The sequence below is a fragment of the Lampris incognitus genome, chromosome 21, assembly GCF_029633865.1.
Source record: "Lampris incognitus isolate fLamInc1 chromosome 21, fLamInc1.hap2, whole genome shotgun sequence".
Taxonomy (NCBI): Eukaryota; Metazoa; Chordata; class Actinopteri; order Lampriformes; family Lampridae; genus Lampris; species Lampris incognitus.
In genome coordinates, this window is record NC_079231.1 from 27,793,659 (window position 1) to 27,817,239 (window position 23,581).

At 49.4% G+C, this 23,581-nt stretch overlaps 1 protein-coding gene across 3 annotated transcripts in view; it reads left to right on the forward strand.

The window, feature by feature from the left end:
• Positions 1 to 23,581, forward strand: part of LOC130131457 (insulin receptor substrate 2-like) — a 73,297-nt gene that overhangs the window by 35,111 nt on the left and 14,605 nt on the right. The window contains exon 3 of one of the 3 annotated variants that reach the window (XM_056301136.1): positions 18,495 to 18,541. The exons of the other annotated variants lie outside the window; for them this stretch is intronic. Within the exon in view, the coding sequence (XP_056157111.1) occupies positions 18,495 to 18,541 (47 nt within the window). The remainder of the gene's footprint in view (positions 1 to 18,494; positions 18,542 to 23,581) is intronic. 3 annotated transcript variants of the gene reach the window in all.

Genomic DNA, 23,581 nt, shown 5'->3' on the forward strand with positions numbered 1-23,581 from the left:
ACTGTGTGGTTGCTGTGTAGTTGGTGACTGTGTGGTGACTGTGTGGTTGGTGTGTAGTTGGCGACTGTGTGGTTGCTGTGTAGTTGGTGACTGTGTGGTGACTGTGTGGTTGGTGTGTGGTTGGTGACTGTGTGGTTGCTGTGTAGTTGGTGACTGCGTGGTTGCTCTGTGGTTGGTGTGTAGTTGGTGACTGTGTGGTGACTGTGTGGTTGGTGACTGTGTGGTGACTGTGTGGTTGCTGTGTGGTTGGTGTGTAGTTGGCGACTGTGTGGTTGGTGTGTAGTTGGTGACTGTGTGGTGACTGTGTGGTCTGTGACTGTGTGGTTGCTGTGTAGTTGGTGACTGTGTGGTTGGTGTGTAGTTGGTGACTGTGTGTTTGCTGTGTGGTTGGTGTGTAGTTGGTGACTGCGTGGTTAGTGTGTGGTTGGTGTGTAGTTGGTGTGTGGTGACTGTGTGGTTGGTGTGTGGTGCCTGTGTGGTTGCTGTGTAGTTGGTGACTGTGTGGTTGCTGTGTGGTTGGTGTGTAGTTGGTGACTGTGTGGTTGATGTGTGGTTGGTGACTGTGTGGTTGGTGTGTGGTTGCTGCTTGGTTGGTGTGTGGTTGGTGGCTGCTTGGTTGGTGTGTGGTTGGTGACTGTGTGGTTGGTGTGTGGTTGGTATGTGGTGACTGTGTGGTTGGTGTGTGGTGACTGTGTGGTTGGTGACTGTGTGGTTGCTGTGTGGTTGCTGTGTGGTTGGTGACTGTGTGGTTGGTGTGAGGTTGGTGTGTGGTTGGTATGTGGTGACTGTGGTTGGTGTGTGGTGACTGTGTGGTTGGTGTGTGGTGACTGTGTGGTTGCTGTGTGGTTGGTGACTGTGTGGTTGCTGTGTGGTTGGTGTGTAGTTGGTGACTGCGTGGTTGGTGTGTGGTTGGTGTGTAGTTGGTGACTGTGTGGTTGGTGTGTAGTTGGTGACTGTGTGGTTGCTGTGTGGTTGGTGTGTAGTTGGTGACTGCGTGGTTGGTGTGTGGTTGGTGTGTAGTTGGTGACTGTGTGGTTGGTGTGTAGCTGGTGACTGCGTGGTTGGTGTGTGGTGACTGCGTGGTTGGTGTGTGGTGACTGTGTGGTCGGTGTGTAGTTGGTGACTGTGTGGTCGGTGTGTAGTTGGTGACTGTGTGGTTGCTGTGTGGTTGGTGTGTAGTTGGTGACTGCGTGGTTAGTGTGTGGTTGGTGTGTGGTGACTGTGTGGTTGGTGTGTGGTTGGTGACTGTGTGGTGACTGTGTGGTTGCTGTGTGGTTGGTGTGTAGTTGGCGACTGTGTGGTTGGTGTGTAGTTGGTGACTGTGTGGTGACTGCGTGGTTGGTGTGTGGTGATTGTGTGGTTGGTGTGTAGTTGGTGACTGTGTGGTGACTGTGTGGTTGGTGTGTGGTTGGTGACTGTGTGGTGACGGTGTGGTTGCTGTGTGGTTGGTGTGTAGTTGGCGACTGTGTGGTTGGTGTGTAGTTGGTGACTGTGTGGTGACTGTGTGGTTGGTGTGTGGTTGGTGACTGTGTGGTTGCTGTGTAGTTGGTGACTGCGTGGTTGCTGTGTGGTTGGTGTGTAGTTGGTGACTGTGTGGTGACTGTGGTTGGTGACTGTGTGGTGACTGTGTGGTTGCTGTGTGGTTGGTGTGTAGTTGGCGACTGTGTGGTTGGTGTGTAGTTGGTGACTGTGTGGTGACTGTGTGGTTGGTGACTGTGTGGTTGCTGTGTAGTTGGTGACTGCGTGGTTGCTGTGTGGTTGGTGTGTAGTTGGTGACTGTGTGGTGACTGTGTGGTTGCAGTGTGGTTGCTGTGTCGTTGCTGTGTGGTTGGTGACTGTGTGGTTGCTGTGTGGTTGCTGTGTGGTTGCGTTGTGGTCTGTGACTGTGGTTGGTGTGTGGTTGGTGTGTGGTTGGTGTGTGGTTGGTGTGTGGTTGGTGACTGTGTGGTTGCTGTGTGGTTGCTGTGTGGTTGGTGACTGTGTGGTTGGTGTGTGGTTGGTGTGTGGTTGGTGTGTGGTTGGTGTGTGGTTGGTGACTGTGTGGTTGCTGTGTGGTTGCTGTGTGGTTGGTGACTGTGTGGTTGCTGTTTGGTTGGTGACTGTGTGGTTGGTGACTGTGTGGTTGGTGACTGTGTGGTTGCTGCGTGGTTGCTGTGTTGTTGGTGTGTGGTTGGTGACTGTGTGGTTGGTGTGTGGTTGCTGTGTGGTTGCTGTGTGGCAGCTGTGTGGTTGCTGCGTGGTTGCTGTGTGGTTGCTATGTGGTTGTTGACTGTGTGGTTGCTGCGTGGTTGCTGTGTGGTTGGTGTGTAGTTGGTGACTGCGTGGTTGGTGTGTGGTGATTGTGTGGTTGGTGTGTAGTTGGTGACTGTGTGGTGACTGTGTGGTTGGTGTGTGGTTGGTGACTGCATGGTTGGTGTGTGGTGATTGTGTGGTTGGTGTGTAGTTGGTGACTGTGTGGTGACTGTGTGGTTGGTGTGTGGTTGGTGACTGTGTGGTGACTGTGTGGTTGCTGTGTGGTTGGTGTGTAGTTGGCGACTGTGTGGTTGGTGTGTAGTTGGTGACTGTGTGGTGACTGTTTGGTTGGTGTGTGGTTGGTGACTGTGTGGTTGCTGTGTAGTTGGTGACTGCGTGGTTGCTGTGTGGTTGGTGTGTAGTTGGTGACTGTGTGGTGACTGTGTGGTTGGTGACTGTGTGGTGACTGTGTGGTTGCTGTGTGGTTGGTGTGTAGTTGGCGACTGTGTGGTTGGTGTGTAGTTGGTGACTGTGTGGTGACTGTGTGGTTGGTGACTGTGTGGTTGCTGTGTAGTTGGTGACTGCGTGGTTGCTGTGTGGTTGGTGTGTCGTTGGTGTGTGGTTGGTGACTGTGTGGTTGCTGTGTGGTTGCTGTGTGGTTGCGTTGTGGTCTGTGACTGTGGTTGGTGTGTGGTTGGTGTGTGGTTGCTGTGTGGTTGGTGACTGTGTGGTTGGTGTGTGGTTGGTGTGTGGTTGGTGACTGTGTGGTTGCTGTGTGGTTGCTGTGTGGTTGGTGACTGTGTGGTTGGTGACTGTGTGGTTGGTGACTGTGTGGTTGCTGCGTGGTTGCTGTGTTGTTGGTGTGTGGTTGGTGACTGTGTGGTTGGTGTGTGGTTGCTGTGTGGTTGCTGTGTGGCAGCTGTGTGGTTGCTGCGTGGTTGCTGTGTGGTTGCTATGTGGTTGGTGACTGTGTGGTTGCTGCGTGGTTGCTGTGTGGTTGGTGTGTAGTTGGTGACTGTGTGGTGACTGTGGTTGCAGTGTGGTTGCTGTGTCGTTGGTGTGTGGTTGGTGACTGTGTGGTTGCTGTGTGGTTGCTGTGTGGTTGCTTTGGCGTCTGTGACTGTGTGGTTGCTGTGTGGTTGGTGTGTGGTTGCTGTGTGGTTGCTGTGTGGTTGCTGTGTGGTTGGTGACTGTGTGGTTGCTGTGTGGTTGCTGTGTGGTAGCTGTATGGTTGGTGTGTGGTTGCTGTGTTGTTGGTGTGTGGTTGGTGACTGTGTGGTTGGTGTGTGGTTGCTGTGTGGTTGCTGTGTGGTTGGTGACTGTGTGGTTGCTGTGTGGTAGCTGTGTGGTTGGTATGTGGTTGCTGTGTTGTTGGTGTGTGGTTGGTGACTGTGTGGTTGCTGTGCGGTAGCTGTGTGGTTGCTGTGTGGTGACTGTGTAGTCGGTAACTGTGTGGTGTCTGTGTAGTTGGTGACTGTGTGGTTGCTGTGTGGTTGGTGTGTGGTTGGTGTGTGGTTGGTGACTGTGTGGTTGGTGTGTGGTTGCTGTGTAGTTGGTGACTGTGTGGTTGGTGTGTAGTTGGTGACTGTGTGGTTGCTGTGTGGTTGGTGTGTAGTTGGTGACTGTGTGGTTGGTGTGTGGTGACTGTGAGGTTGGTGTGTGGTGACTGTGTGGTTGGTGTGTAGTTGGTGACTGTGTGGTTGCTGTGTGGTTGGTGACTGTGTGGTTGCTGTGTGGTTGGTGTGTAGTTGGTGTGTGGTTGGTGACTGTGCGGTGACTGTGTGGTTGGTGACTGTGTGGTTGGTGTGTAGTTGGTGACTGTGTGGTTGGTGTGTGGTGACTGTGTGGTTGGTGTGTGGTGACTGTGTCGTTGGTGTGTGGTGACTGTGTGGTTGGTGTGTGGTGACTGTGTGGTTGCTGTGTGGTTGGTGTGTAGTTGGTGACTGTGTGGTTGGTGTGTGGTGACTGTCTGGTTGCTGTGTGGTTGGTGACTGCGTGGTTGGTGTGTGGTTGGTGTGTAGTTGGTGACTGTTTGGTTGGTGTGTAGTTGGTGACTGTGTGGTTGGTGTGTAGCTGGTGACTGTGTGGTTGGTGTGTAGTTGGTGACTGCGTGGTTGGTGTGTGGTGACTGCGTGGTTGGTGTGTGGTGACTGTGTGGTCGGTGTGTAGTTGGTGACTGTGTGGTTGGTGTGTAGTTGGTGACTGTGTGGTTGCTGTGTGGTTGGTGTGTAGTTGGTGACTGCGTGGTTAGTGTGTGGTTGGTGTGTGGTTGGTGTGTGGTGACTGTGTGGTTGGTGTGTGGTTGCTGTGTGGTTGCTGTGTAGTTGGTGACTGTGTGGTTGCTGTGTGGTTGGTGTGTAGTTGGTGACTGTGTGGTTGATGTGTGGTTGGTGACTGTGTGGTTGGTGTGTGGTTGCTGCTTGGTTGGTGTGTGGTTGGTGGCTGCTTGGTTGGTGTGTGGTTGGTGACTGTGTGGTTGGTGTGTGGTTGGTATGTGGTGACTGTGTGGTTGGTGTGTGGTGACTGTGTGGTTGGTGACTGTGTGGTTGCTGTGTGGTTGGTGTGTGGTTGGTGACTGTGTGGTTGGTGTGAGGTTGGTGTGTGGTTGGTATGTGGTGACTGTGTGGTTGGTGTGTGGTGACTGTGTGGTTGGTGTGTGGTGACTGTGTGGTTGCTGTGTGGTTGGTGACTGTGTGGTTGCTGTGTGGTTGGTGTGTAGTTGGTGACTGCGTGGTTGGTGTGTGGTTGGTGTGTAGTTGGTGACTGTGTGGTTGGTGTGTAGTTGGTGACTGTGTGGTTGCTGTGTGGTTGGTGTGTAGTTGGTGACTGCGTGGTTGGTGTGTGGTTGGTGTGTAGTTGGTGACTGTGTGGTTGGTGTGTAGTTGGTGACTGTGTGGTTGCTGTGTGGTTGGTGTGTAGTTGGTGACTGTGTGATTGGTGTGTGGTGACTGCGTGGTTAGTGTGTAGTTGGTGACTGTGTGGTTGCTGTGTGGTTGGTGTGTAGTTGGTGACTGCGTGGTTGGTGTGTGGTGACTGTGTGGTTGGTGTGTAGTTGGTGACTGCGTGGTTGGTGTGTGGTGATTGTGTGGTTGGTGTGTAGTTGGTGACTGTGTGGTGACTGTGTGGTTGGTGTGTGGTTGGTGACTGTGTGGTGACTGTGTGGTTGCTGTGTGGTTGGTGTGTAGTTGGCGACTGTGTGGTTGGTGTGTAGTTGGTGACTGTGTGGTGACTGTGTGGTTGGTGTGTGGTTGGTGACTGTGTGGTTGCTGTGTAGTTGGTGACTGTGTGGTGACTGTGTGGTTGCTGTGTGGTTGGTGACTGTGTGGTGACTGTGTGGTTGGTGTGTGGTTGGTGTGTGGTTGCTGTGTGGTTGGTGACTGTGTGGTGACTGTGTGGTGACTGTGTGGTGACTGTGTGGTTGGTGTGTGGTTGGTGACTGTGTGGTTGCTGTGTAGTTGGTGACTGTGTGGTGACTGTGTGGTTGGTGTGTAGTTGGCGACTGTGTGGTTGCTGTGTAGTTGGTGACTGTGTGGTGACTGTGTGGTTGGTGTGTAGTTGGCGACTGTGTGGTTGCTGTGTAGTTGGTGACTGTGTGGTGACTGTGTGGTTGGTGTGTGGTTGGTGACTGTGTGGTTGCTGTGTAGTTGGTGACTGCGTGGTTGCTCTGTGGTTGGTGTGTAGTTGGTGACTGTGTGGTGACTGTGTGGTTGGTGACTGTGTGGTGACTGTGTGGTTGCTGTGTGGTTGGTGTGTAGTTGGCGACTGTGTGGTTGGTGTGTAGTTGGTGACTGTGTGGTGACTGTGTGGTCTGTGACTGTGTGGTTGCTGTGTAGTTGGTGACTGCGTGGTTGCTGTGTGGTTGGTGTGTAGTTGGTGACTGTGTGGTGACTGTGTGGTTGCAGTGTGGTTGCTGTGTCGTTGGTGTGTGGTTGGTGACTGTGTGGTTGCTGTGTGGTTGCTGTGTGGTTGCGTTGTGGTCTGTGACTGTGGTTGGTGTGTGGTTGGTGTGTGGTTGCTGTGTGGTTGCTGTGTGGTTGCTGTGTGGTTGGTGACTGTGTGGTTGCTGTGTGGTTGCTGTGTGGTTGCTGTGTGGTTGGTGACTGTGTGGTTGGTGTGTGGTTGGTGTGTGGTTGCTGTGTGGTTGCTGTGTGGTTGCTGTGTGGTTGGTGACTGTGTGGTTGCTGTGTGGTTGCTGTGTGGTTGGTGACTGTGTGGTTGGTGACTGTGTGGTTGCTGTGTGGTTGGTGACTGTGTGGTTGGTGACTGTGTGGTTGCTGCGTGGTTGCTGTGTTGTTGGTGTGTGGTTGGTGACTGTGTGGTTGGTGTGTGGTTGCTGTGTGGTTGCTGTGTGGCAGCTGTGTGGTTGCTGCGTGGTTGCTGTGTGGTTGCTATGTGGTTGGTGACTGTGTGGTTGCTGCGTGGTTGCTGTGTGGTTGGTGTGTAGTTGGTGACTGTGTGGTGACTGTGTGGTTGCAGTGTGGTTGCTGTGTCGTTGGTGTGTGGTTGGTGACTGTGTGGTTGCTGTGTGGTTGCTGTGTGGTTGCTTTGGCGTCTGTGACTGTGTGGTTGCTGTGTGGTTGGTGTGTGGTTGCTGTGTGGTTGGTGTGTGGTTGCTGTGTGGTTGCTGTGTGGTTGCTGTGTGGTTGGTGACTGTGTGGTTGGTATGTGGTTGCTGTTTGGTTGCTGTGTGGTTGGTGACTGTGTGGTTGCTGTGTGGTAGCTGTGTGGTTGGTATGTGGTTGCTGTGTTGTTGGTGTGTGGTTGGTGACTGTGTGGTTGCTGTGTGGTAGCTGTGTGGTTGCTGTGTGGTGACTGTGTAGTCGGTAACTGTGTGGTTGCTGTGTAGTTGGTGACTGTGTGGTTGCTGTGTGGTTGGTGTGTAGTTGGTGACTGTGTGGTTGGTGTGTGGTTGGTGTGTAGTTGGTGACTGTGTGGTTGGTGTGTAGTTGGTGACTGTGTGGTTGCTGTGTGGTTGGTTTGTAGTTGGTGACTGCGTGGTTGTTGTGTGGTTGGTGTGTAGTTGGTGACTGTGTGGTTGCTGTGTAGTTGGTGACTGTGTGGTTGCTGTGTGGTTGGTGTGTAGTTGGTGACTGCGTGGTTGGTGTGTGGTGACTGCGTGGTTGGTGTGTAGTTGGTGACTGTGTGGTTGCTGTGTGGTTGGTGTGTATTTGGTGACTGCGTGGTTGGTGTGTGGTGACTGTGTAGTCGGTAACTGTGTGGTTGCTGTGTAGTTGGTGACTGTGTGGTTGCTGTGTGGTAGCTGTGTGGTTGGTGACTGTGTGGTAGCTGTGTGGTTGGTGACTGTGTGGTAGCTGTGTGGTTGGTGACTGTGTGGTTGCTGTGTGGTAGCTGTGTGGTTGGTGTGTGGTTGGTGACTGTGTGGTTGGTGTGTGGTTGGTGACTGTGTGGTTGCTGTGTGGTAGCTGTGTGGTTGGTGTGTGGTTGGTGACTGTGTGGTTGGTGTGTGGTTGGTGACTGTGTGGTAGCTGTGTGGTTGGTGACTGTGTGGTAGCTGTGTGGTTGGTGACTGTGTGGTTGCTGTGTGGTAGCTGTGTGGTTGGTGTGTGGTTGGTGACTGTGTGGTTGGTGTGTGGTTGGTGACTGTGGTTGCTGTGTGGTAGCTGTGTGGTTGGTGACTGTGTGGTTGCTGTGTGGTAGCTGTGTGGTTGGTGTGTGGTTGGTGACTGTGTGGTTGCTGTGTGGTTGGTGGATGTGTGGTTGGTGTGTGGTTGGTGACTGTGTGGTTGCTGTGTGGTAGCTGTGTGGTTGGTGTGTGGTTGGTGACTGTGTGGTTGCTGTGTGGTAGCTGCGTGGTTGCTGTGTGGTGACTGTGTAGTCGGTAACTGTGTGGTTGGTGACTGTGTGGTTGGTGTGTGGTTGGTGACTGTGTGGTTGCTGTGTGGTAGCTGTGTGGTTGCTGTGTGGTGACTGTGTAGTCGGTAACTGTGTGGTAGCTGTGTGGTTGGTGACTGTGTGGTAGCTGTGTGGTTGGTGACTGTGTGGTAGCTGTGTGGTTGGTGACTGTGTGGTTGCTGTGTGGTAGCTGTGTGGTTGGTGTGTGGTTGGTGACTGTGTGGTTGGTGTGTGGTTGGTGACTGTGTGGTTGCTGTGTGGTAGCTGTGTGGTTGGTGTGTGGTTGGTGACTGTGTGGTTGCTGTGTGGTTGGTGGATGTGTGGTTGGTGTGTGGTTGGTGACTGTGTGGTTGCTGTGTGGTAGCTGTGTGGTTGCTGTGTGGTTGGTGACTGTGTGGTTGCTGTGTGGTAGCTGCGTGGTTGCTGTGTGGTGACTGTGTAGTCGGTAACTGTGTGGTTGTGACTGTGTGGTTGGTGTGTGGTTGGTGACTGTGTGGTTGCTGTGTGGTAGCTGTGTGGTTGCTGTGTGGTGACTGTGTAGTCGGTAACTGTGTGGTTGCTGTGTAGTTGGTGACTGTGTGGTTCGTGTGTGATGGCGAGGGGGTGTGTACCTCAGGTGAACCGAGCCGGCGCCCCCTGCTGGGTGACGCTGGCTGGTGGCGGCTCAGCCAGGGTGGATGTTCTGTACCACACCCAGATTAGCCAAATCAGCCGTCTGCTTGTGCAGCTCCTCCTCCGACTAATGACTTGATCCACTGGTAACACAAGCCCGTCTGCACCCACTCTGTTTCACTGACACACACCTACTACACAACACACACCTACACAACAACACACACCTACACAACAATACACACCTACACAACAACACACATTCTGATGCCATACAGCAGGGTTCACACTGACCATCAAAACGACACATGATGGTTCTGCTCACATGAAGTCTGTTCGTCCATCCTGTCTCTGTAGGCGCCATCTAGTGGACAATGAAGAAAGGGGTAAAGTGTTTCTAGTGTTTCCTGGTGTGTTTGTGTGGTGGTGGGGGGATTGGGAATTGAGGAGGGGGTAACAGGGGCTTGATAGGTAAGTAATATTGATGTGACACCGCAGCATGGTGGTGCAGTGGTTAGTGCTGTTGCCTCACAGCAACAAGGTCCTGGGTTCGAGCCCCGGGGGAGTCCAACCTGGGGGTGGTCCCGGGTCGTCCTCTGTGTGGAGTTTGCATGTTCTCCCGTGTCTGCGTGGGTTTCCTCCAGGGGCTCCGGTTTCCTCACACAGTCCAAAGACATGTAGGTCAGGTGACTCAAAGACATGTAGGTCAGGTGACTCAAAGACATGTAGGTAAGGTGACTCAAAGACATGTAGGTCAGGTGACTCAAAGACATGTAGGTCAGGTGACTCAAAGACATGTAGGTCAGGTGACTCAAAGACATGTAGGTCAGGTGACTCAAAGACATGTAGGTCAGGTGACTCAAAGACATGTAGGTCAGGTGACTCGGCTGTACTACATTGTCCCTAGGTGTGTGTGTGTGTGTGTGTGTGTGTGTGTGTTTGTCGGCCCTGTGTGATGGCCTGGCGGCTTGTCCAGGGTGTCTCCCGCCCGCCGCCCAATGACTGTGTCCAGGTCGCTGCACTAGCGCCTCTTCTGGTTGGTCGGGGTATCTGTTCAGGGGGGAGGAGGAACTGGGGGGAATAGCGTGATCCTCCCACATGCTACGTCCCCCTGGTGAAACTCCTCACTGTCAGGTGAAAAGAAGCGGCTGGTGACTCCACATGTATGGGAGGAGGCATGTGGTAGTCTGCAGCCCTCCCCGGATCAGCTGAGGGGGTGGAGCGGAGACCGGCGCCGCACGGGAGAGTGGGGTAATTGGACGGGTACAACTGGGGAGAAAAGGGGGGGGATAAAATAAATAAACAAACAAACAAACAAACAAACAAATAAATAAAAAAGGATGATGGATGGATGGATGGGTGGATGGGTGGATGGACACACGTTTACTTGTGTGTTCCGCGCGCACAAATTCATGGTTTTCCGGCGGCCACACGTGACATGCGAGGTGAAAAGCGAAGCGGCGCCACGAGAGTAGGGACGGGTCTTTCTAGAATCCTTGCGCCTGGATGCTATGCGGGGCGTGAGGAGGCATGGTAGAGGCATTTCGCGCATGCTCAGTTGATCGTTCTCTACTCCATTTCCGTTCTCTGCATCGATGGGAACTAGCCTCTACCTTGTTGCGAATGCAGCGCAGGTCACGTGACAAGAACCGACCAATCAGCGCCACAGTCCTTTGCGTCACCCTTTCCATCCAAGGACAGATGCAGCAGCAGCAGCAGCAGCAGCAGCAGCAGCAGGCAGGCTGCTGTGGGGGGGGGGGCAGTTCAGTGTAGTTAAGTTAGTTTGGCCAGCGAGGCTTACTGCTAAGTTACCACAACATGCCCCCACCCCCTTTTTCTCCCCATTTGTACCTGTCCAATTACCCCACTCTTCTGACCCGCCCCGGTCTCTGCTCCACCCCTCTGCTGATCCGGGGAGGGCTGCAGAGTGCAGACTACCACATGCCTCCTCCCATACATGTGGAGTCACCAGCCACTTCTTTTCACCGGACATTGAGGAGTCTCACCAGTTCCCGCGGCGGTCTTTCACCTGGAAGTGGAACAGCGTAGTATCAGCAGGGTCAGAGGTACAGCACAGAGTACATATGAAATGGACAGCGCCATCTTGTGGTGTCCATGTCTTCACTGCGCCACATGGAACCCGCTTGCCGCTTGCCAGCTTGTTTGTTACTTGTTTGGTGTGTGACGCAAGAGGTCAACCGGAAGAAGGTCCAACAGCACCCAGCTGAAAGGGAGCGTACCGCCACCTAGTGTACCGGGGTGGGACATACTTCCATCAATAAATGGATTGTCCCCCGGTTCTTGTATACTGGGACAACAACAGTAGTCCAATTACATGGCCAAATCGAGCTGTAAGTGTAGCTCCACTTAACTGTGCATGTAAACACAGTAACACACACACACACATACACACACACACATATATATATATCACTCACTTCACACAGCTGCACCTGCAGCAGGCAGCAGCTGTGTTAATAAGCCCAGCAAAGCCTCTCCCCTCATGATAGTCTCCCGTCATGAGATTCTCTCCCCTCATGAGATTCTCCCCTCTCATGATAGATTCTTCCTCTCATGATAGTCTGTCCTCTCATGAGATTCTCTCCTCTCATGATAGTCTCCCCTCATGAGATTCTCTTCTCTCATGAGATTCTCTCCCCTCATGAGATTCTCCCCTCTCATGATAGATTCTTCCTCTCATGAGATTCTCTTCTCTCATGAGATTCTCTCCCCTCATGAGATTCTCCCCTCTCATGATAGATTCTTCCTCTCATGATAGTCTGTCTTCTCATGAGATTCTCCCCTCTCATGATAGATTCTTCCTCTCATGATAGTCTGTCTTCTCATGAGATTCTCCCCTCTCATGATAGATTCTTCCTCTCATGATAGTCTGTCCTCTCATGAGATTCTCTCCTCTCATGATAGTCTCCCCTCATGAGATTCTCTTCTCTCATGAGATTCTCTCCCCTCATGAGATTCTCCCCTCTCATGATAGACTCTTCCTCTCAAGATAGTCTGTCCTCTCATGAGATTCTCCCCTCTCATGATAGATTCTTCCTCTCATGATAGTCTGTCCTCATGAGATTCTCTCCTCTCATGATAGTCTCCCCTCATGAGATTCTCTTCTCTCATGAGATTCTCTCCCCCCATGAGATTCTCTCCTCTCATGATAGATTCTCTCCTCCTCTCATGAGATTATCTCCTCTCATGATAGATTCTCTCCTGTCATGATAGAATTTCTCCCCTCTTGATAGTCTCTCCTCTCATGATAGATTCTCTCCTCTCATGATAGATTCTCTCCTCCTCTCATGAGATTCTCTTCCCTCATGAGATTCTCTCCTCTCATGATAGATTCTCTCCTCCTCTCATGAGATTATCTCCTCTCATGATAGATTCTCTCCTGTCATGATCGAATTTCTCCTCTCTTGATAGTCTCTCCTCTCATGATAGATTCTCTCCTCTCATGATAGATTCTCTCCTCCTCTCATGAGATTATCTCCTCTCATGATAGAGTCTCTCCTCTCATGATAGATTCTCGTAAAGTCTCTCCTCTCATGATAGTTTTTCTCCTCCTCTCATGTGATTATCTCCTCTCATGATAGATTCTCTCCTCCTCTCATGAGATTCTCTCCTCTCATGATAGATTCCCTCCTCTCATGATAGTTTCTCTCCTCCTCTCATGAGATTATCTCCTCTCATGATAGTCTCTCCTCTCATGATAGAGTCTCTCCTCTCATGATAAAGTCTCTCCTCTCATGGTAAAGTCTCTCCTCTCATGATAGTTTCTCTCCTCCTCTCATGTGATTATCTCCTCTCATGATAGAGTCTCTCCTCTCATGATAGATTCTCTCCTCCTCTCATGAGATTCTCTCCTCTCATGATAGATTCCCTCCTCTCATGATAGATTCTCTCCTCCTCTCATGAGATTATCTCCTCTCATGATAGAGTCTCTCCTCTCATGATAGATTCTCTCCTCCTCTCATGAGATTCTCTCCTCTCATGATAGATTCCCTCCTCTCATGATAGATTCTCTCCTCTCATGAGATTATCTCCTCTCATGATAGAGTCTCTCCTCTCATGATAAAGTCTCTCCTCTCATGGTAAAGTCTCTCCTCTCATGATAGTTTCTCTCCTCCTCTCATGTGATTATCTCCTCTCATGATAGTCTCTCCTCTCATGATAGATTCTCTCCTCCTCTCATGAGATTCTCACCTCTCATGATAGATTCTCTCCTGTCATGATAGAATTTCTCCTCTCTTGATAGTCTCTCCTCTCATGATAGATTCTCTCCTCTCATGATAGATTCTCTCCTCCTCTCATGAGATTATCTCCTCTCATGATAGATTCCCTCCTCTCATGATAGATTCTCTCCTCCTCTCATGAGATTATCTCCTCTCATGATAGAGTCTCTCCTCTCATGATAGATTCTCTCCTCCTCTCATGAGATTCTCTCCTCTCATGATAGATTCCCTCCTCTCATGATAGATTCTCTCCTCCTCTCATGAGATTATCTCCTCTCATGATAGAGTCTCTCCTCTCATGATAAAGTCTCTCCTCTCATGGTAAAGTCTCTCCTCTCATGATAGTTTCTCTCCTCCTCTCATGTGATTATCTCCTCTCATGATAGTCTCTCCTCTCATGATAGATTCTCTCCTCCTCTCATGAGATTCTCTCCTCTCATGATAGATTCCCTCCTCTCATGATAGATTCCCTCCTCTCATGATAGATTCTCTCCTCCTCTCATGAGATTATCTCCTCTCATGATAGTCTTTCCTCTCATGATAGAGTCTCTCCTCTCATGATAAAGTCTCTCCTCTCATGGTAAAGTCTCTCCTCTCATGATAGTTTCTCTCCTCCTCTCATGTAATTATCTCCTCTCATGATAGAGTCTCTCCTCTCATGATAGATTCTCTCCTCCTCTCATGTGATTATCTCCTCTCATGATAGAGTCTCTCCTCCCATGATAGATTCTCTCCTCCTCTCATGAGATTCTCTCCTCTCATGATAGATTCCCTCCTCTCATGATAGATTCTCTCCTCCTCTCATGAGATTATCTCCTCTCATGATAGTCTCTCCTCTCATGATAGAGTCTCTCCTCTCATGATAAAGTCTCTCCTCTCATGGTAAAGTCTCTCCTCCCATGATAGTTTCTCTCCTCCTCTCATGTGATTATCTCCTCTCATGATAGATTCTCTCCTCCTCTCATGATATTCTCTCCTCTCATGATAGATTCCCTCCTCTCATGATAGTTTCTCTCCTCCTCTCATGAGATTATCTCCTCTCATGATAGTCTCTCCTCTCATGATAGATTCTCTCCTCCTCTCATGAGATTCTCTCCTCTCATGATAGAGTCTCTCCTCTCATGATAGAGTCTCTCCTCTCATGATAAAGTCTCTCCTCTCATGATAGATTCCCTCCTCTCATGATAGTTTCTCTCCTCCTCTCATGAGATTCTCTCCTCTCATGATAGAGTCTCTCCTCTCATGATAGAGTCTCTCCTCTCATGATAGAGTCTCTCCTCTCATGATAGAGTCTCTCCTCTCATGATAGAGTCTCTCCTCTCATGATAAAGTCTCTCCTCTCATGGTAAAGTCTCTCCTCCCATGATAGCCCACCATCTGCTGCATGCAGAGGCTGCAGAAAGCAAAACCATCAGTTCCGTGTGTGTGTGTGTGTGTGTGTGTGTGTGTGTGTGTGGGGGGGGGGTAATTCTTGGGTGAGATTAGAGACAGGCATATACCCATCAGCTTCAGTCACCCTGCATCTGGTGTGTCGTGCAGTACTATCACACACACGACGTCACCGCTTCATGGAGGGAAGAGCCAAACGCACTCAGTGACCACAAGGCACTAAACATCAACAAGCCTGTGTTACTTTGCCGATGACGTGTGTGTGTGTGTGTGTCTGTGTGTGTGTGTGTGTGTGTGTGTGTGTGTGTGTGTGTGTGTGTGTGTGCGCGCGCGCGCGCGCGACCGTGTGTATGTGTGTTGTTGATGTCAAAGTGAGCTGTGGCACAGGAAGGGACACGGAGAGATGGGGGTGGGGGTGATCTAGTTGCATGACATCACATTCCTAACTCGCTCCGAGTGCAAGGTAAGCCTCTGAGCATGCTCAGTACATGCAGCTGTCACAACAAGGTGAGGGTTCAGACAGTCGGGGGAGGGGAGTTTGAGGGGAGGCGAGCACTCACACACACTCTGCACCCCAATCTGATCCTCCTGCTACTGCAGCTCCCACTGGCATGTGTCTTTCATGTCTCTGTGCTCCCTGTCATTTTGAGCCTCCCAGTATCTTCATCACTTCTGTTACGCACACGCACACACACACACACACACACACACACACACACAAGCACGCACGCACACGCCACCCTATAGTTGTGGGGACCCCCTCATTGACGACATTCATTCCCGAGCCCTTAACCTTAACCATCATAACTACATGTCTAGCACTACCCCTCACCCTAACCTGAACCTAGTCCCTATACCCAAGTCCTGAACCTAGTCCTAATCCTACTCTCAACCCTAAACCCAAGTCCCGACCCTAAAGTACACCCTCCTCCTCATGGGGACCCCTAAAATGTCCTCACAAGGTAGAGGGTTTCAGGTCTTTCTATCCTAATGGGACCAAATGTCCCCATTAGGGTAGAAAAACCTGGTACACATGAAAACACACACACACACACTGTAGGATGCAACATCAAATATAAAATGTAGTATGCAAAGTAAAATATAAACTGTAGTATGTAACATAAAATATAAAATGTAGTATTCAACATAAAATATAAACTGTAGTATACAAAATAAAATGTAAAATATAGCATGCAACATAAAATATAAACTGTAGTATGCAACATAAAATATAAAATATAGTAGTCAACATAAAATAAAAAATATAGCATGCAACATAAAATAAAAACTGTAATATGCAACATAAAATATAAACTGTAGTATGCAACATAAATTATAAACTGTAGTGTGCAACATAAAATATAAAATATAGTATACAACATAAAATATAGTATGCAACATAAAATATAAACTGTAGTATGCAATATAAATTATAAACTGTAGTATGCAACATAAAATATAAAGTATAGCATGCAACATAAAATATAAACTGTAGTATGCAAAATAAAATATAAACCAGTATGCAACATAAATTATAAACTGAGTATGCAATATAAAATATAAACTGTAGTATGCAATATAAAATACAAACAGTAGTATGCAATATAAAATATAAAATATAGTATTCAACCTAAAAGATAAAGTAAAGCATGCAACATAAAATATAAACTGTGGTATGCAACATAAATTATAAACTGAGTATGCAATATAAAATACAACATAGTACGCAAATATAAACTGTAGTATGCAACATAAAATATAAACTGTAGTATACAATATAAAATATAACCTGTAGTATGCAACATAAAATATAAAATATAGCATTCAACATGAAATATAAAATATAGCATTCAACATAAAAATATAGTATGCAACATAAAAAGTATAGTATATAACATAAAATATGAAATATAGTATGCAACATAAAAATATATTACGCAACATAAAATATAGTATGCAGCATAAAATATAAAGCATAGTATGCAACATAAAATATAAAATATAGCATGCAACATAAAAATATATTACGCAATATAAAATATAACATAGTACGCAAATATAAACTGTAGTATGCAACATAAAATATAAACTGTAGTATACAATATAAAATATAACCTGTAGTATGCAACATAAAATATAAAATATAGCATTCAACATGAAATATAAAATATAGCATTCAACATAAAAATATAGTATGCAACATAAAAAGTATAGTATATAACATAAAATATGAAATATAGTATGCAACATAAAAATATATTACGCAACATAAAATATAGTATGCAGCATAAAATATAAAGCATAGTATGCAACATAAAATATAGCATGCAACATAAAATATAAACTAATATGCAACATAAAATATAAACTGTAATATGCAACATAAAATATAAAATATAGTGTGCAACATAAAAGATAAACTTTAGTAGTAGTCCGCAGTGGTATAACATAAAATGTAAAATAGTAAGAAGAAGTAAGATATAAAATATAGTATACAACATAAAAATATAGTATGCAACATAAAATATAAAGCATCATATGCAACATAAAATATAAAATATAGTACGCAACATAAATATATATTACGCAACATAAAATATAAAATATAGCATGCAACATAAATATAAACTGTAGTATGCAACATCAAATATAAAATGTAGTATGCAAAGTAAAATATAAACTGTAGTATGTAACATAAAATATAAAATGTAGTATGCAACATAAAATATAAACTGTAGTATGCAACATAGAATATAAAATATAGCATGCAACATAAAATATAAAATGTAGTATGTAACATAAAATATAAACTGTAGTATGCAACATAAAATATAAAATATAGTAGTGAACATAAAATATGAAATATAGCATGCAACATAAAATATAAACTGTAGTATGCAACATAACATATAAACTGTAGTATGCAACATAAATTATAAACTGTAGTGTGCAACATAAAATATAAAATATAGTGTGCAACATAAAATATAGTATGCAACATAAAATATAAACTGTAGTATGCAATATAAAATATAAACTAGTATGCAAATATAAACTGTAGTATGCAACATAAAATATAAACTGTAGTATGAAATATAAAATATAAACTGTAGTATGCGACATAAAATATAAAATATAGTATTCAACATAAAATATAAAATAAGGCATGCAACATAAAATATAAACTGTAGTATGCAACACAAGGTGAAGCAACAGACATGCAGTGTTACTCGATAGAAACACACATGTATACATGCACGTAACACTGCATTCTCTTATGTCACAGTTTCCAAGCAGATGCTGTGGTGTATGTGTGTGTGTGTGTGTGTGTGTTTGTGTGTGTGTGAGGACACACGGGGGGGATAAAGTAGGCCAGGATGTTCCAGACACAGCACTAGCTTGATAACTACGAAGCCAGCGTTCCCCACATTTAGCCAGCCACCGCTCCAGATGAGATTACAGGCGGTGCAGGCAGGATTAGACGGCGTGGGTCAGCCTGGGACGGCTCACACACTGTCGGCCAGGAGACGAGCAGGGCGTCCCCCCTACTGCTGTTCCACTCTTTCTCCAAATTTATGTTTTTATCCCTTGATTTACACTACCTTTCTTTCCTCAGTCTAGTATCCTGCTATTCAGTCTCACCTCCCGCCCGCCCCCACCGTCTCTCTGTCTCTGCCTCTCTCTCTCTCTCCCCCCCCCCCTCTCTCTATCTGTCTGTCTGTCTGTCTGTCTGTCTGTCTCTCTGTCTCCCTTTCTGTCTCGGAAGTGTGAAACAGACACCTGCCTCTCTCTCTCTGTCACTCCCTGTCTCTCTGTCTGTCTCTCTCTGTCTGTCTGCCTGTCTCTGTCTATGGAGTGTGAAACAGACACCTGCCTCTCTCTCTCTCCCCCCCCCCCCCCTCTCTCTATCTGTCTGTCTGTCTGTCTGTCTGTGTCTCTATGTCTCTCTCTCTGTCTGTCTGTCTCTGTCTGTCTCTCTCTCTCTCTGGCCGTCTCCAAGAGACTCACACATGGCACATACAAATCTGGAAATATGTCTATGCACCAGTTGACCTCAGATTCTCAGGAGAAGTATCAAAACAATCATTCTCCTCCCTGCTCTCTCCTCTTCTTCTCTGCTCTACTGCTTCCTGTCTCTTCCATCATCCTGTCCTCTGAGTCCTGCAGGAGTCCAGGTGTTGTCATGCCGAGGTGCCCTCGTAGGTTCAGTGAAGGTAACTGTTTTCAGTAAGGATGCACCAGTACTTGTATCAGATGTCGTGATGATTCCTGCAGAATTCTGGTATTGTAGATTTTACCCAAGAGTGAAATGATTGAAATCTGACACCAGAAGCCGCGGGTGGTAACATGTCCTACACGAGACACCAGACCAGTCAGTTCAGTCCTGCTGAGATCAGCTAGCCGTTGTGCATGCATCCTGCCCTGCAAGCCGACATGCAGACCTCCACCGCCTGACCTGCAAACCTCCACCGCCTGACATGCAGACCTCCACCGCCTGACCTGCAAACCTCCACCGCCTGACATGCAGACCTCCACCGCCTGACATGCAGACCTCCACCGCCTGACATGCAGACCTCCACCGCCTGACATGCAAACCCCCACCGCCTGACATGCAGACCTCCACCGCCTGACATGCAGACCTCCCCTGCCTGACATGCAGACCTCCACCGCCTGACCTGCAGACCTCCCCTGCCTGACCTGCAGACCTCCCCTGCCTGACCTGCAGACCTCCGCCGCCTGACATGCAGACCTCCCCCACCTGACATGCAGACCTCCCCTGCCTGACATGCAGACCTCCCCCACCTGACCTGCAGACCTCCCCTGCCTGACCTGCAGACCTCCCCTGCCTGACCTGCAGACCTCCGCCGCCTGACATGCAGACCTCCCCCACCTGACATGGAGACCTCCACCGCCTGACCTGCAAACCTCCACCGCCTGACATGCAGACCTCCACCGCCTGACATGCAGACCTCCACCGCCTGACCTGCAGACCTCCCCTGCCTGACCTGCAGACCTCCCCCACCTGACATGCAGACCTCCGCCGCCTGACATGCAGACCTCCCCCACCTGACATGGAGACCTCCACCGCCTGACCTGCAAACCTCCACCGCCTGACATGCAGACCTCCACCGTCTGACCTGCAGACCTCCACCGCCTGACATGGAGACCTCCCCCACCTGACATGCAGACCTCCCCTGCCTGACATGCAGACCTCCCCCACCTGACCTGCAGACCTCCCCTGCCTGACCTGCAGACCTCCCCTGCCTGACCTGCAGACCTCCGCCGCCTGACATGCAGACCTCCCCCACCTGACATGGAGACCTCCACCGCCTGACCTGCAAACCTCCACCGCCTGACATGCAGACCTCCACCGCCTGACATGCAGACCTCCACCGCCTGACCTGCAGACCTCCCCTGCCTGACCTGCAGACCTCCCCCACCTGACATGCAGACCTCCGCCGCCTGACATGCAGACCTCCCCCACCTGACATGGAGACCTCCACCGCCTGACCTGCAAACCTCCACCGCCTGACATGCAGACCTCCACCGTCTGACCTGCAAACCTCCACCGCCTGACATGCAGACCTCCACCGCCTGACCTGCAAACCTCCACTGCCTGACATGGAGACCTCCACCGCCTGACATGCAGACCTCCACTGCCTGACATGCAGACCTCCACCGCCTGACATGCAGACCTCCACCGCCTGACATGCAGACCTCCCCCGCCTGACCTGCAAACCCCCACCGCCTGACATGCAGACCTCCCCCACCTGACATGGAGACCTCCACCGCCTGACATGCAGACCTCCCCCACCTGACATGGAGACCTCCACCGCCTGACATGCAGACCTCCCCCACCTGACATGGAGACCTCCACCGCCTGACATGCAGACTTCCCCCACCTGACATGGATACCTCCACCGCCTGACATGCAGACCTCCCCCACCTGACATGCAGACCTCCACCGCCTGACCTGCAAACCTCCACCGCCTGACATGCAGACCTCCACCGCCTGACCTGCAAACCCCCACCGCCTGACATGCAGACCTCCCCCACCTGACATGGAGACCTCCGCCATCTGACCTGCAGACCTCCGCTGCCTGACCTGCAGACCTCCCCTGCCTGACCTGCAGACCTCCCCCACCTGACATGCAGACCTCCCCCACCTGACATGCAGACCTCCGCCGCCTGACATGCAGACCTCCCCCACCTGACATGGAGACCTCCACCGCCTGACATGCAGACCTCCCCCACCTGACATGGAGACCTCCGCCATCTGACCTGCAGACCTCCGCTGCCTGACCTGCAGACCTCCCCTGCCTGACCTGCAGACCTCCCCCACCTGACATGCAGACCTCCGCCGCCTGACATGCAGACCTCCCCCACCTGACATGGAGACCTCCACCGCCTGACATGCAGACGTCCCCCACCTGACATGGAGACCTCCGCCATCTGACCTGCAGACCTCCGCTGCCTGACCTGCAGACCTCCCCCACCTGACATGCAGACCTCCGCCGCCTGACATGCAGCCAGTGTATCAAAAACCTAGATGACACACTGACCTCATGGCTGCAGACGCTTTATCTAACTCACTAACCCAACTAACTACACACACACACACACACACACACACACACACACACACACACACACACACACAACCACCTACCCAGGCTCAGTCGAAAATCTTTCCATGCCGCACAAAGAAAAGCTGTTGGCCATGATGTACACAATACACTGAAGACATAACTCGTCACTGTAGGCAGAGTGGTGGTGCAGGGCTGTTTGCCACTGCTCTCTTTCTCCTTCCTCCTGTCTCTCCCCCTCTGCTGTCTCTCTCCCCCTCCGTCTGACACAGCCAAAGGGAATGAAATGGCGTCTGGGCTAAACGGGCAGTGTGCAGTGTCTGTTACTGCCTCATGTGCAGAACTCCAGCTTAACGTGTGGTCACAGCAAAAGAGCAGGACTCCAGGAATGACCCATCCCCTGACAGTATACCCCCAAAATTATACCCCCCTCCATCTTCCTCTCGAGGTTATACCCCCCTCCATCTTCCCCTCGAGGTTATACCCCCTCCATCTTCCCCTCGAGGTTATACCCCCTCCATCTTCCCCTCGAGGTTATACCCCCCTCCATTTTCCTGTTGAGGTTTTACCCCCCTCCATGTTCCCCCTGATGTTATACCCCCCCCCATCTTCCCCTGAAGTTATACCCCCTCCATCTTCCCCTCGAGGTTATACCCCCCTCCATCTTCCCCTGAAGTTATACCCCCTCCATCTTCCCCTTGAGGTTATACCCCCCTCCATCTTCCCCCTGACGTTTTACCCCCCTCCATGTTTCTCCTGACGTTATACCCCCCTCCATCTTCCCCTGAAGTTATACCCCCCGTCTTCCCCTCGAGGTTATACCCCCCTCCATCTTCCATTTTTTTCTTACCGAACGTTAGGTAATAATGGCTGTTGGCAGATACACCCCCTCCCCCCATGCTGAGTTGGTCCTCTGTCACAATCTGACTTCTCTTCATGCCCACTTGCAGCCCCCAACACACACACACACTGACACACACACTGACACAGTCATGTCGGGTGGACTATTTGTAGTGTAGCCTGTCAGTGGTCTTCAGTCCGTTAGGGGCTCTTCCTTCTGCTGGGTGAAACACCTTTACCGCTGATGCTCGTGCTGTATTAGGGTGGACCCCCGATATGGTTTTTCAGGGCTGATACTGACACTGATTATTCGTAAGTTATGGAGGCTGGTAGCCAATATTTGGGGCCGATGTTCGGTTGCAGTAAATGTAAAAAAAATGTTGCGCCAAACTTTACAGCAACACAAACAAGACTGTCTTTAAATGAACGTTGAATTTTGTGTAAAGCAGAAAATAAAAATAAAGTGCATGATGTTCAAGGCACTAGATCATCTGAGTGGAATTATTTTTAGTTAAGATAAATCACTTCCAAAGCCTAAAAATGGAATGACTTAAAGTGCACGGCCAGCAGCAGTAGAGTCTGACCCAGCTGAATCATGGGGCTGTTAGAATAACGCCGCATCACGTGGTTACGCCGCATCACGTGGTTACGCCGCATCACGTGGTTACAGCGCTCCCTCCAGCAGGCTTTGCCTGGGCTGAGTGGGAAACGTACAGTAGGGTCGTTACCTTCTGTTGTCTGTCTCTTCCCTTCAAAGTGGTCGCTGGGTTGTTTTGAGGTGGGGTGCATGGGGTACGTATCGGCAGTCAGGGTGTTACCTGCAGTAGGTGGGAGTCTGTGCACTCCCAGGGTGGAGGTAGGAGGAGGAAGTGGAGGCTAAAAAACACAACCCGTGTGAGTGTGCGCTGCGTTTGGAATATTGTCACCGCGGTATCCTGCCGCCAGACGGCCCTCTCACCTGGAACTACTTTCTCTCACCCGCAGAATGTCCGTATTCCTTCGCATAAGTGCACCTATGCAGGGCACGTTGTTACTCCGCAGATCAGCGGAACTGCTAACTGTTCTGCTAGCTCAGTGCTAACACCGTTATGTTTTCACCTCTGTTCTGCTAGCTCAGTGCTAACACCGTTATGTTTTTACCTCTGTTCTGCTAGCTCAGTGCTAACACCGTTATGTTTTCACCTCTGTTCTGCTAGCTCAGTGCTAACACCGTTATGTTTTTACCTCTGTTCTGCTAGCTCAGTGCTAACACCGTTGTGTTTTCAGCTCTGTTCTGCTAGCTCAGTGCTAACACCGTTATGTTTTCACCTCTGTTCTGCTAGCTTAGTGCTAAAACTGTTATGTTTTTACCTCTGTTCTGCTAGCTCAGTGCTAACACCGTTATGTTTTTACCTCTGTTCTGCTTGCTCAGTGCTAACACCGTTATGTTTTTACCTCTGTTCTGCTAGCTCAGTGCTAACACCGTTATGTTTTCACCTCTGTTCTGCTAGCTCAGTGCTAACACCGTTGTGTTTTCACCTCTGTTCTGCTAGCTCAGTGCTAACACCGTTATGTTTTTACCTCTGTTCTGCTTGCTCAGTGCTAACACCGTTGTTTTCACCTCTGTTCTGCTAGCTCAGTGCTAACACCGTTATGTTTTCACCTCTGTTCTGCTAGCTCAGTGCTAAAACCGTTATGTTTTTACCTCTGTTCTGCTAGCTCAGTGCTAACACCGTTATGTTTTCACCTCTGTTCTGATAGCTCAATGCTAACACCGTTATGTTTTTACCTCTGTCTTGCTAGCTCAATGCTAACACCGTTATGTTTTTACCTCTGTTCTGCTAGCTC